Genomic DNA, 13,723 nt, shown 5'->3' with positions numbered 1-13,723 from the left:
CTGGCAAAACCCCCGAGCCAGCCAATCTGCTCCTTCCCTGGCTCTGGCGTGGCCCTTGTGACAGGAGCCTGTCGAGACCTTCTCAGATACACAGCGAGGCTCCCTTTAGGTAAAAGGGACATCTCTAGCCAGTGTCAGAGATGCTGCTGCCGCTGTCAGCCTCTGAGCAGGGGCCCGAGACTCACACACCCGCAGGGGCCAGACAGAGGCATACCCTGGGAAGAGAAGGGGGTGTAAAGCAGTAGGGAGCAGTGGGGACTGGGGCACCAGAGACCCTCCCGCCCCAGCCACGGGAGTGGTGCCCTCGGCTCCAGCCAGCACCCATCAGGGGCCCAGTGTGGCTGTATCGTCGTGTCTGCACAAGAGCAGAACCCTAGCTCTGGAAGGGGAGGGGAAATCTCCCTGTGGTTAATTGTGGCCAGAGATGTGTTTTTAATGCTTCATGAGCCAAACAAAATTGCCCTGCAGCCCAGATCAGTGTATAGCCTCTTCTCTAAAGTTTCAGTGAAGGGACAGCTATTAGGAGATAAATATCAGTCATTCATTCTGTCATTTATTCATTCAACAAAGATTCTGTGGCATCTACCATGTGCCAAGGAACTGTGCTGAACACTCAGGGTTCTGGAATGAGTTAGACACAGCCACTTCCCTTCAGGAGCTTGCAGCCAAGCATGTGGAGGGGTGACCTGGACTGGAAAATAGTTATGGGACAGTGAGTAAATGCTAGCCTCAGGCACTGCAAGGAACTGTGGGCCTCTGGAGGACAGAGCAATGGTGTTAGGGAAGGCATGACGGTGGGGGTGCCAGCACATTTGTGCTGCATTTCCCCGGGTGGGAGAGGCTGGAAGCATATTGCAAGGAGAGGCCCAGCCTGTGCAAAGGCCCTGAGGCCGAGCCTGGGGGGAGATGTTCGGCAGCAGCTATGAGTTTTGTCAGAACAGGAGGCAGCTGGAGCTGAGAAAACTCCCCAGATTTGGCTTTTTCCACCTGCATCTAAAACACCCATGACAAGGAATTTTGTTGGCACAAGCGGACGAGACAGAGGGGCTTCCCTGTTCCTCTGCCCCTGTGGCCTTGAGAGCGGCCTGATCGGTGGGCAGGAACCACACTCAGGGGTTCTGAGGCTTGGAAACTCTGCCAGGGAGCAGAGCAATTCCTAGGGCTCAGTGCCACAACCCTGTCCCAACGCCTACGCCCGTTTCTTTCTCTTTCTTTCTTTTTTTTTCTTTTTTGCTTTTTTTTTTTTTGTATTTTTACATTTTTAAAATTCCACAGGGTTTTACAAAAGAAAACCAGACTCTGCTTGCCGGGTTAATGAAATAACACAAGTGACTGCTCTCTGCCCATCCTCCTCTCTTGTCTCTCCCCACCCCCAGTGCTCTCCCCAAAGCTGATTAACTTGATTAAAATAAAAGCCCGTTGCATTTTAAATTCAGTCCGAATGGCAGAGCAGAGAGGCTTGCGTGGCAGCTTTGTGCCAGGCACGAGTTGGTACCTGCCACAAAGTGCAGTCAGGACAGGTGAGGTCTAAGAGCCCACCTTGGATTATGCCCTCAGCCCGTTTACTTTGGGGAGAGCAGAAAACAGACTAACGACTGACTCACCTCTCTTGCCGGTGTTTCAGAGCAAGAAAGACCCCTCCTTGTGGACGTGCCCCTTCCACCCGCCACTCCAGCTCTTTTTCATTATCCGCAACACCAAACGGCTGCAGGACTTCGGTCTAGCCAAGATCAAGGTTTGGAATTATTGGACGGCTGATGGCGTAAGTAAGGGTTCCTCTCTGGGCATTTGACTGATGGAAGCACTTAGCGCTGTCCAATCATCTGATTGCTGAAGTTGCAAGATGGGTACCAGGGGGCCCCGCTGCCCTTCCTCCTGGGTGTAGCCAGTGCCTGGCGGGGCATTTCACACTGCGTGGTCGGAGCCACGGGGAGCAGAGCCTCCGTTTGAAGGTTTGGGAAGTGAAGTCAGGCCACCCTTTGGGAAAACTGGATGGATAAGAACTGGGACTCAGTTTTGATAGATAAGGTTAGGTAACATGCCCTGAGTCACACAGCCAGTAAGCATCGCCAGGAGCATGTGAACTCACGCAGTCACACTCTCGGCCCATTCACTTCGCCAGTGCATCTCAAAATTTTATCTGCCTCAACTTTCCAGGGATCTTGCTAAAATGAGGGTTCTAATTCAGCGGGTCTAGGGCAGGGCCTGAGATCCTGCATCCAGGTGAGCCAGTGTTCCTGGTGTGGGGACCCCACTCTGAATAGCCAGGCTCTTAACCTCTGTGCTCTTCTGTCCCCCCAGTTTTAGAATTCCTGCCCTCCTTTCTACCCCCACACCACTTCCTACACCCAAGCACTTACCCTCTCTTTCTTCTCTGGGCTGTTTTTTCATGTTCTTATTTGCATTTATTCCTTCATTCAACATTTATTGTTGAGCGCATGTGCCGTCGGGCTTCCTGGTCAGTTTGGGGGACATTGATATAAAAGACACAGTCCCCGCCCTGGAGGTACTCCTTGTCTAAAAGCCGGCAGACAAGTAAATAAAAATATGATGCGGTGTGCTGAAGGCCTTCCTAGAGGTGACCGCAGCATGCCGGGAGTTTTATATAGAAGCTCCAGGAACTCAGCAGGGAACTCAGTGGGTGAGGAAGGACAGGACCCCTTCAGCCTATCTTGTTTCCCCTCTTATGATGGACGTGGGGACAAGAAGTTTTCTATTTTCTTTTCTAATTTGTTCTCAGGGAAGTGATAACACAAGGGAGATGAGCAAGGGGAACTGGTCCTCAGCTTCAATATTGTCAAGAGAGACAGTAGGACATGGTGGGGAGTGTGGCAAACGGGTAAGCGCACGCTTCAGGTATAGGGAGGCCACTTGTCAGCTTCAGCTAATGGTTGCTATGTATGCCAGCCAGTGCTGCTAGATCTTCTGAACATTCCCGGGGAGCTGGGAATGAATTTGATAGGAGCCTTTCTGGTTTGTAAATGTCAACGGCTAATTTAAATTCTTTTGAAACCACCATATAGTCCAAAGTAAACTCATCTTTGGGCTGGAGTTGGCCTGTCTGGACTGCAACCCCTGGAGCACCAAGGGAGCCTGTGTCAGGCTGGGTGAGCTCTGGGAAGGTACTGGAAGGAGTGTACACCTGAGCCGTAGTGAAAGAGATAGTGGCACAGAGTTGAGGCAGAAAAGGAGAAAGCGTATCCCAGGAGGAGGGCCCCACACGTGCAAAGGCAGAGGTGTGCAAGAGTGCATCCTCCAGACTGCCTTCCCTGTCCCTAGGCCCAGGCCTCCAGTCTGTCTCCAACAGAGGTCTCATCATGATTCTCCGCTGCTTCAAACCCTCCAGGGCTCCCCTTGACCTGGAGGATCCAGGTCAAACCCCTGAGCGTGACATCTGGGCCCCGTAATCCCCGGGCACCAGGCCCCATGACTCCCTCCCATCAGCCCCCACCCCTTGCTCTGGCCACACCCCGGAGTGCCAAACACTCCACCCAGGAGTTACACCTATAGGCCCTGGCCCCTCCCATCTGGCTCAGCTCCAGGTGCCCCCTCCACTGCAAATTCCTGGAAAACCAGACATTACTTTCTCCAGGAAGCCGGCCCTGACCTCTGACCCTCATGCCACTTCTGGACCTCACGGATGTGTTTCATCACCCCAGTACCGGGATGGACATCTGCCTCCTCCATACCACCGTGGGCCCCTGGGAGCAGGGCCTGCGTTGTCTCCGCCTCTGCCCCACTCAAAGTAGACGCATGTGGTTATCAAATGAAGGAATGAGTTCATTGCCCGAGAACCCACAAGCAGTTTGTCTTACGCTTTTTGATACCCAGAGGAGACATGGAGAATCGGAGTTTACGGCGTGTGCGCAGGCTTGTACCCAAGGTCAAAGGCAGAGCTGGGGATCAAGTGCAGGGAAGTCTGCTCCTCCTCCCGCCTCCCCTTTCCCCCCATCCCATTCTTCTTCCTGCGGGTTCTCCCTCTCACAGCCACCCTCCCAGCTCCCCAGGGGTCCAGCTGTGTGCTTAGGGGCTGTCCTCCTGGCCCGGCAGGACCCCACCCCTGCATAGCCACAGGCACTCCTTGCAGGTAGGGCCCTGCTCTCTCATTCCTGAGTCTGCCAGACACTTCCTGGCAGGTGGTCATTGGCATCTTCTGGAATGAGCAGTGAAACAGTGCTGGCTGCCCAAACCTGTGCCCTATAGCTCAGCCCTGTCATTGAATGTACGTCTCCGGCCAAGAAAAGCGGATTTTATGTGCTGGATTACAGAGCAGATAAGCTTCATCCCTTACGGCTGGGCCTGCTTTTCTTCTTGAATCTGCACTCAGCCTTCCCTGTGTGCTGAGAATAAAAAAGAGGAGGACATCAGGGTGTCGTTGGGGATTTGCTTTGGGGAGCCTCAGTGGCGGGGATCAGCGTCCTGAGAGGTATTTCTACACACCGAGCAGAGCGTGCAGGACTGCAGTCCCTGCCGGGGGCGCCGCTTATGTAACGCACACCCGTCTGTTGCCAGAATTTACCGGGGGCAGAAAGCGCAGACAAATGCCGCTGCAGGTTGGTTTGATTTAATATTCTCCAGAGAATGCTATTACTGTGTGTTTTAGAGGAGATAAAATGAGAGTTTATAGGAAATATAGCTCGGCCTGGTAGACACGGCTTGTTAATACAGTGTTTTGTGTATGGGAATCCAAGGGAGAAAAGTTAAATGGGGGGGAGCGATTCCAACCAAGGCTTATTTAGAACATAAGAAAAGAAGGTGCTAGAAAAAGGGAAGTCTCTTTTATTGGAAAATACGCTGCCTGCCTGTGAAGTTGGGTTCCCTTCCCTGGGTTCCCTTCCCCCCTCATTAGGCGATGTGGTGAGTGTGGGCTGGCCCAGGCAGAGGGACTTCAGGGGAGGTGAGGACGCAGGCTAGAATCCGTCCATGCAGGCAAACAGAAGGCAGCACGCAGATGTCTGTACTCAGCACAGCTGCCGTTTAAACAGGGCTGCGTCCACGCAGGCAGGCGTGAGGCACCCAGTAGGCGCTCGGTCAACATTTGATACATGAACAAATAACTCAACAAACGAATCCTCTCACTTAACCCCCAAGAATCCTGCAAGGTGGCGTCAGTCCCCACCTTGTAGACGGAGAGGCTGGGGCTTAGAATAGTGAGCTCCTTGGGGGCAGAGAGACTGCATCTTTTTTGCCAGCCCTGCTTGGAAATGGTTGCCTGGAGTGCCATCTTGAGAAGGATCTGGACCCTTCCTTCTGGTTCATAAAGAGAAGGGTGTGTGATGGATCAGCGATGTCTGCCTCGGGCTCAGGAGGAGGCTGCGATCATACGTCTGTCACATTTTTTGGTACTCCTCAGATGGCGTGATTTGCCCAGCGAATGACTTGCAGGGGACACAGCTGGGAGGGGAACGTGGGGGATGTGGGTTTTTCTCAGCACCGCTTTCCCTGCAGAGCTACATCTGTTGGGAGGAAGGAGCCAATAGTCTCCCTGCTAGAGTATGTAGTAACCTGTCCAAGAAGTGGGCTCTCAGCAGCAGCTCCCTGTGGTCTGTGTTTTCCTTCAGAGCAAGCCTGAGTTATCTGGTACTGGTGGCACCCTTCAGTAAAAACAGACATATTATCACCGTCTTCACCCCCAATGTAACCACTCAGATGCCACCTCCAGCCTGGTCACAGCAGTGGGGGAGGCAGGACAGACACCCAGGAGTATTGTTCATATACAGAAATGCTGCTCTTTAAATAGTTTATGAATGAATGAATGAATGAATGAGTGAATGTTAGATTTCCCCGGTGGTGTATCTCTGCGATATTCCATAGTGGTCTAAGCCGGTGCTGCCCCATAGAACTTTCTGTGGTAATACTAACGCTCTCTATCTGCCCGGTCTGGTTCACCAGCCACAAGCCACAGGTGGCTGTTGAGAACATGCAGTGTGGCTGGCGCACTGGAGAAACTGCATTTTATTTCATTGGCTCATTTTTCATTGAGCTGTAATTGACATGTAAGATTGTATTCTTAGATGTTTTAGGTTGCACGATCTAATGATTCGATCTATGTATATATTGCAAAATGATCACCATAATAAGTTTAGTTAACCTCCATCAGCGCACATAGTTACAGAACATTTTTTTCCTTACGATGAGAACTTTTAAGATCGCCTTTCTTGGAAGCTTCCAAATATGCAGTACGGTAATTGTTAACTACAGATATGATGCTATATAGGACATCCCCAGGACTATTCATCCTAGAACTGGAAGTTTGCACCTTTTGACCGCCTCTGCCCATCGCACTCACCTCCCGCTTCCCGCCTCTGGCAACTCCCAGTCTGTTCTCCGGATCTGTGAGTTCAGGTTTTTTTAAGTTTCACGTGTAAGTGGGATCGTACAATATTTGTCTTTCCCTGTCTGACTTATTTCACTTAACGTAAGGCACTCAAGGTCCATCCATGTCTTTGCATATGTCAAGATCTCCTCCTTTTTGATGGCTGAGTGATAGTCCATTGTGTGTCGTACCATATCTTTATCCATTTATCCATTCATCTGTAGACACTTGGGTTACAGTGTCTTGGCTATTGTAAATATAATGCTGCAGTGAACACGGGGGTGCAGATACCTTTTTGAGATAATGATTTCTCTTCATAACCACAAATCCCCAGTTGCAGAATTGCTGGATTGCACGGTAGTTCTCCCTTTCATTTTTTGCGGAACGTCAGTACCGTTTTCCAGAGTCGCTGCTCCACTTTTAGCCCTGCCAGTGCGCCCACGGTTCCCTTTTCTCTGCATTTTTGCCAACACTTCTTATGAGAAACTGCATCTCACATTTCATTTAATGTTAACTTCAGTAGCCACATGGGGTTGGTGACTGTGTATTGGACACACAGGTCTTGGTGCTCACGGTGCCAGGGTGAGCACACAGAGGAGGCCCTGTCCACACAGCCCTGTGCCTTCTCACAGGGAAGGGAAATAAACAAGGGCACAAACGAATAATGTTAATTTCAGGTAGTGCCAAGTGTTCTGAAGGCAATACAGTAAGGCGATGGGAGAGAGGCCCGGGGGCAAGGAGGCAGGGATGCTTTGAGTGGTAAGAGGCCTCCCATGAGGGGGCCAGAGCCTGAACAAAGGCCCCAAGGCAGGAACATGCTTAGCACTTCTAGGACATAGTTTAGGCGGTGGCTGGGAATGGTGAACAAAGGTGAGTTTGAGGGGAGGGTGCAGAGATAAGTGGGAACCGGGTCAGGGGTGGCCTCTCTGGTTCAGATCTTATTCCTGGAAAGGGATGCTTAGAGCAAAGGCATCCGAGCCAGTCACATCTCTGTCCCTCGGTTTCTTCATCCATAAAATGGGGTAGTTACTGTTCAGCTAAATACATGGGAAGTGCTCTGAATGATACCTGGCCTTCGTGAGCTCTATACACGTGTCCGCAGTCATTATTGGAGGGTTTTGAGCAGGGGGTGATGTAATCTGACCGAGGAATTAAAAAGATCACTCTGGCTGCTGTTTGGAAAATGGATTAGAGGGAACAGGAAGCTCCCAAAGGAGGCTTCTAGCATAGCGTAGCTAAGAGTCATTCATGGTGGCTAGGGTGAGGGTCTCAGTGCTTAGGAGGTGTACCACGGGGAGACCCACTTCATCCCAGGACAGTATTTGCATTTCAACAAGGCCTCTGTTTGGGGAAGGAGGGAGAATTTTCAAAGAAACGCAAAACGAGAGAGATGAGTTCAATAACACGCACCCCTCACCCGCTTCCACGGTAATCGACACCTACCATTCTGGTTTCCTCTACCCCCTACTACATATGATTGTAGCTCTCCTACCGTTTCACTCATAAATTCTTTAGTGCGCATCTCTAACAGATAAGGAGTTTGTTTTTATGTAACCCCAATGCCATTATCCTGCCTGACGGTAATGACTTAACTATGCACTAATCATCATCAAATATCCAGTCCATATTCAAATACCCCTAATTGTCTCAAAATTGTTGGTTTGTTTGGATCAGGAAATAAACCAAGACCAAACATGACAACGGCTTCGAAGTCAAAGGGGCAGCCTTCATTTGGTCGGCCGAGTCAGCTTGGCCTGGTGGCTATGCCCCGTGGCAGGGTCTGGGGAGCACGATGGCATCTTAGCAGGGTGACTGGTGGGAAGGTGACTGACCCAGGTGCATGAGAGTCTTTCTGAGGTGTTGACCTCAGGTTTGGTCCGGGCTCCTGGCAATCACCAAAGGGTGCTGACATCTGTGAGCAGAGTTCACACTCAGGAGGTTAGGGGCATGGTAACCTTGAGAGCCCCAGGAGTCCCGGGTTTGAAGCAGGCCCCCAGCCAGCAGGGGAGGGAGACGCAAGCAGAGAATTCAGCCTTTGGAGAGGGGGCCCAACAAGGTGTTCAGGATCCAAGCGGCAGGTTGGGATTCAGGGCCAGACGTCTCCCATGAGGAATGAGAGCGCAGATGCCGAACCAGGACAGAAGCTGAGGCCCGTGCACTGGGTTGCATGGACTACAGCGGGACAAGGAGCTGGGCTGGACAGATGTCTGAGCAAGGGAGGGCTGCTCACCCACATGCAGATGCCGGTCTAGATAATCCCAGACCCCCTCAGGAGTGGGGCTCCCCCTCTCCTGCCTTCTGCCCACCTTGGCCAGCAGTGATTCAGTAACTGAACCTACTGATTGAAGTTCTCCATCCCAGGCCTAGTGTATCAATCAGGATTCTCTTGGTAGCAAAAGACAGAAAACCTGCTTAAAACTGGCATAAGCACAAAAAGGAGTTTGTTGGCTCATGTAACAGGAGAGTATGGGGTGGCTGGCTTCAGGCATGGTAGGATCCAGGAGTTCACATGATGTGATCCAGAATCTGCCTCCCTCCTTCATGCCTCTCTGCTTTCCTCTGTGTTGGCTTCCAGGGGGTGGCACCTAATGACATCAGACTCCTGATTTCAGTAGCCCTTGCAGAAAGAGATTGTCCTCATGAAAGCCCCGGGTCTAGGACCCAGCAGCCAGGCAACCTGGGGTGGGGCTCACATTATCCCTCTGAAGGGAGGTTGGGGGAAGGATGGATGCCCCGTGGAAAATTGATGTGCTGTCTCCATGAGAAGGGAACATAGGAAATGATATCTAAACTAGGTATTTTTTCTTTTTCTCAAAGAACACAGAAGTCACATTCTGTCGAACTAATTCATTAGCTCCCAGATCTAAACCTCCCCCCAAGCTTAACTTCTGAAGCTTCCATCCTGGCCCCCAGACACTTGTCTTTGGCATTTCTGCCCAGCAAGGCACTGACACTTCAACCCCACCCACCCAAGCCCAGGCAGGTCTGCCCCAGCCTGCAGCAGCATCTCACTCCCACCTCTGCGTCCTCCTCTCTTCCCCCTGCCCCTCACTGCCAGTCATCCCTAAGTCCTGCTATTTCCATTGCCAAAACCTGTCTCCTTCCAGACCCAGCTGCTCCTTCCCCCCCGCCTCCTGTCCGCCGACCCCCAAGCAGAATGCATCCCATCTCCCTGCTCTCCTCACTCAGCTGCTCGGCCCCCTGTCTCATCAGCAGAGGCTTATCGATCCCCCACACTCGGCTGTTGTGCTGGGACCAAGAATCAGACATGCTGTCTGCCCCTGCCAGCTCACACCCAGTCGGGGGGGGGGGTGTCCAGGGGGATCAAAAGCAAACCATAGTTCAGTGGGGCCAGTGAGGTGATAGGGGGTGAGCCAGGGGACGAGCTGGGGACCTGGCAGCCACAGAGGACCTCCGGGGAGTGGCACAGTCCTCGTACATCGTCCTGGTAACATCCTGGCAAGAAGGCCATGACAGGAGCTGTGCCCCCACCAACCAGAGGTGGCTCACAGACACATTTTCAGACAGCTCACGTGGCGTTTTGCAAAATTCTTTGAATTGCCAGCTTTTAAAAATTGGGAGGTTTTATGTGAAAATATGGATTTTTTACTTTTACTGAGAAACGAAGATCTGACAACACCAGGCCACATCCACAGCTGGGAGCTTCGGGGGAGCTGAGTCACGGCACTGCAGTCCCCACCACTCCCACTAGTCTCCCTGACACAGTGACACATGGTTACACCCCATCGCCTCTCCCATGTGTGATGCTTGCCTAGAGCCCACGTATATGTGCATGCGTGTGGGGGGGACCTCCTCTGCTCCCAGACCTCCAAACTGGCCTCCTGTCTCTTCCACCCCTGTGCAACTTTTATCTCTCTCTGGTCCCCAGGAAACTGTTCTCTTTGCTATGCCTTTGCTCCTGCTGTTCCCAGAACCCAGAATGCCTAGCCCGGCTTATTACAAACCCTGCCTTCAGGGACACCGTGGTCCTTCTCTCTTCGCACACAAGCCTCCCGCACACCTCTAGCCTGCCCCCAGGCCCGTTCAGGTGGTCTCCAGCCATGCCCTTCCAGGCACCAAGTCCTATGCTTCCCTAGGTGTTCCTCAGTTTCCTGAGCCTCCTGTACCCCAAACTGGTGCCCCCTGGTCAAAGCCATCCCGTGGGTGTACCCCACTTGGTCCTCACAGTGTTGGACAGCTTGGGAATCACTTGATAACATTTGAAACTTGGCTTTTGATGAACTGGCAACATTCCCTGTGTGGCGTCCACCAGCTGGTGCTGGATGGCCGGGGGCACCCTCTGGACTGGGGGGGGTGTTCTCCCGCTCACCCCAGGCCCCACACCCCCACCACCACCCCTGGGGCATTACAAGCATCTGAGTTTGTGACCCCTTAATATACAGACTGTCGTAAATTCCTTAAGATAAACCTTGCTTTCTTCTTTTGTATCCCACACAGGCCAGGACCCCGAAAGCCCCCCCATGCATTATGCATTAGATTGAACAAAATTGCGAGAATTGCATTCTGGGGCCTCAGCCCAGATCTAGGGGAGTCCTGGCCTAGGGACAGTGAGAGTGATTCTAGGCCCCACCCTACGGGGCATGGGACTCCTCTTCTGCCCGGAACAGGGGGCTTGCCGCACTGGGGCCTTAGGGGAGCAGGGAGTCTCCGGGGCACACTAGCCCTGAGTAGCCGGCTTGGCAGGTGCACACATCCAGGCAGTGGACCGGGTACAAGTACCTTACATGAGCTAGGCAGTATTCAAAGGGCTTCACATGTAGCAGCTTATTGATTCTACCCAGCGGTCCTAGAGATGGGTAGGCGTGATCGGCTCCATTCTACAGAGGGAGAAACTGAGGCACTGGACAGCAGAGCAGCTTGCCGGTGGTCACATGACCACCAGGCCGTCTGGGGCCCATCACACAGCCCTGCCTTTCAGTAGACACTGTGGTCACTGGAGAGCCGTGCCCTGTCGAGGCAGCGGTCACTGCCCCTCGGCGCTGGCCCCGTGGTGCCAGATGGCCTGAATGTTCCAGAGAGGCCAGAAAGCTCCCAATTTTTAGAAATTGTCAGCTAGTTTTGGAAATGTTAACTGCTCCGGGAGTCAGCGCAGCCCAGATTTAGCTGTAGGGCCGCCCATTAGTGCCCTGATCTGTCACATCCTATTTGCATCTGTGGTCCTGTGTCTGTGATGTTGGGAGGGCCAGAGTGCTTGGCCCAGAGCCCAGCAGGTGGTAGGTGCTTGTCCCATGTCACAGAGTCTCACCGTCTTCTTCTGACTTTCTACATCACAAAAGCGGTTTTCAATCTCTTCTTCCCCAGGGGCATGTAAAAGGCCATTAAGGTCTCTGCCCCATAAAACATTCAAGTTCAGGTGCTCCAGGAAGGCGCACAATCAGTTCCCAGAGGTGAGCCTCAAGACAGGCAGGAATTAGGATGGGACTGTTCCCTGTCCTTGAAGATCTTACATCCAGGCCAGGACAGGCACCAGCTGGTAAGCCCAGCTCCCAGAGCCCAGAGGAGGACCCTCGATTTCACCGGAGGAAAGGAGGAGGGGGAGACAGAGAGGGCCAGGGGATTCCTGGAGGGCCGGGCCCCTGAGCCAGGTCCCGAAGCCTGCATGGTGGCTCCTAGGCAGCCGCAGCTCAGTCCCCAAAGCCCCCCTCTCCCCAGTAAACCTATCAGGGGGATCCCCCTCCCAATCTGCTCAAAGCCCCGGGTCATGACAGAACCTATGGAGTGTGGGATGCCTTCAGTGTGACCCCTACGGTCTGTGCGTGAATGGGGTCCAGCCATTGCACCGCAGGGCCAACTCTAGTCGGGTACCCAAGGGACGGTTTGCTTTCAAGGACTCTGCCTGGCACTGAGCATTTAGGCCTAGCCAGTTCCTGCTCCAAATGCTGTTCTCCGGGGGTTGTCGGCTGTGCTTAAGGCAGGTGTTTGTCTCTGGGGAGAGCGCTTGGTGAGTGCAGATGCCCGCACCTCTGCTTGGGTCGTTGTCATAACGGAGCTGCTCCACCATCAATCTTCGCCGAGCGGCGTGTGTGCTCATTGGAAGAGAGATGTCATTCGGCACCAGGGCCAAGGAGGAAAACGGCCTTGCAAAGTCGATTAAATTACACAGATTGAAATAATTAATATTGTCGTATTAAAAATGCATGACAGTCTCAACATGGTGGGTTCTTGTCAACTGTAAAGACGGACAATAAAGTCAGGGTGTGAGCAAGGAAAGATGCTCCCATTCACCACAAGCCAACCAAAGGGTTCCAAAGGGTCCTTTTGAAAACCCATGACAGAAGAGTGTCTCTGAAGGCTAAGGAGGTAGGAGGAGTTTCACCCTGGACTCCTCAGAAGCCAGGCCAGAGGGGGAAACAGGTGGGACTAAAGGCCTGCTTATTGGAAAGGAGGAAGCAGGCTGGTTCCTTAGAAGAGAGAATCTTCTCCCTGTATCCACACCCGAAGACACACCATATGCAGAACTTGACTGCGGGGATGCCGAGGAATCTGGACTTGCAAAACCCTCAAGCAGCCTCCTCCCCACCACACATGTGCATCTCACGTGGTTTCCAACCTCACCCCGAGGTGTGGTGATGGGCACCTCCGTACGTATGTAAATACGGAGGAAGAGTCTGGAAGGACACGTGTGTGCACACCCCCCACCCAGGGGCCCACAGCGATCACCTCCAGGGCTAGGGAGGGAGCCAGGATGGGGACAAGAGACAGCAGGTCCACAGGGACTTAGTGAAAACTAGAAATGGGGTCGGAGCTCCGCCCGGGGCAGGTGATTGTGCCCATGGCCAGACCTTCTCGGGGTCTAGCTTGACCTAAAGGGAGATGCCCGTCAGATTGGCTCCCTGTGCACCAGCTGCACAGCCTCGGGGAAGGCTGAGCCTCAGTGTCTTCATCTGTAAGATGGGCCCTAATGCCCACCTTGCGGAGTGGCTCCAAGGCTGGGTGACATGATGCGGCGACCTTTTATTTTTTTATACTTGGAATCCCCGGTGAAGTGACTACCATTTGTTTCCCAATGAGGGAGCCCCCTCTGGTGATCCTTGGGCAAAATCCGCGTACAGATTCGGCTTGTTTGGCCTGCAGAGGGTTGGAAACTTTCTCAGATTTAAGCACTGTCAGGTAGGGCCCGACCTCTCGGCTCCCCACGCACCCCCCCACCATGCCCTGAGGTTCTATCTTAGCACATCTCTCTCCCACCTGCCCGGCCCCCGCCTCCACCTGCGTCCCTCCTTCTGTCCCCTGTCCGCCAGACTTCTTGGAGGGAGCTGGGTGGCAGACGGCTAGAGGTCAGGCAGTGCTCCAGGCTGTCCATGGAATGTAGACAAACGCACTTCGGAAGCCAGACATCTCATGAGAGCCAGGGTCCGCACCTCGTGACTGCGCCGGACCGGAAGG

At 53.1% G+C, this 13,723-nt stretch overlaps 1 protein-coding gene across 5 annotated transcripts in view; it reads left to right on the top strand.

Annotated features, from left to right (window-relative positions):
* Positions 1-13,723, top strand: part of KATNIP (katanin interacting protein) — a 183,972-nt gene that overhangs the window by 134,024 nt on the left and 36,225 nt on the right. For all 5 annotated transcript variants that reach the window (XM_034670220.1, XM_034670219.1, XM_034670216.1 and 2 more), the window contains one exon: positions 1,625-1,762. In XM_034670220.1, the coding sequence (XP_034526111.1) occupies positions 1,625-1,762 (138 nt within the window). The remainder of the gene's footprint in view (positions 1-1,624; positions 1,763-13,723) is intronic.

This window comes from Ailuropoda melanoleuca, chromosome 10 (assembly GCF_002007445.2).
Source record: "Ailuropoda melanoleuca isolate Jingjing chromosome 10, ASM200744v2, whole genome shotgun sequence".
Classification (NCBI taxonomy): Eukaryota; Metazoa; Chordata; class Mammalia; order Carnivora; family Ursidae; genus Ailuropoda; species Ailuropoda melanoleuca.
Note: the sequence above shows the minus strand (reverse complement) of the source record. Positions and strands in the feature narration are given on the sequence as shown.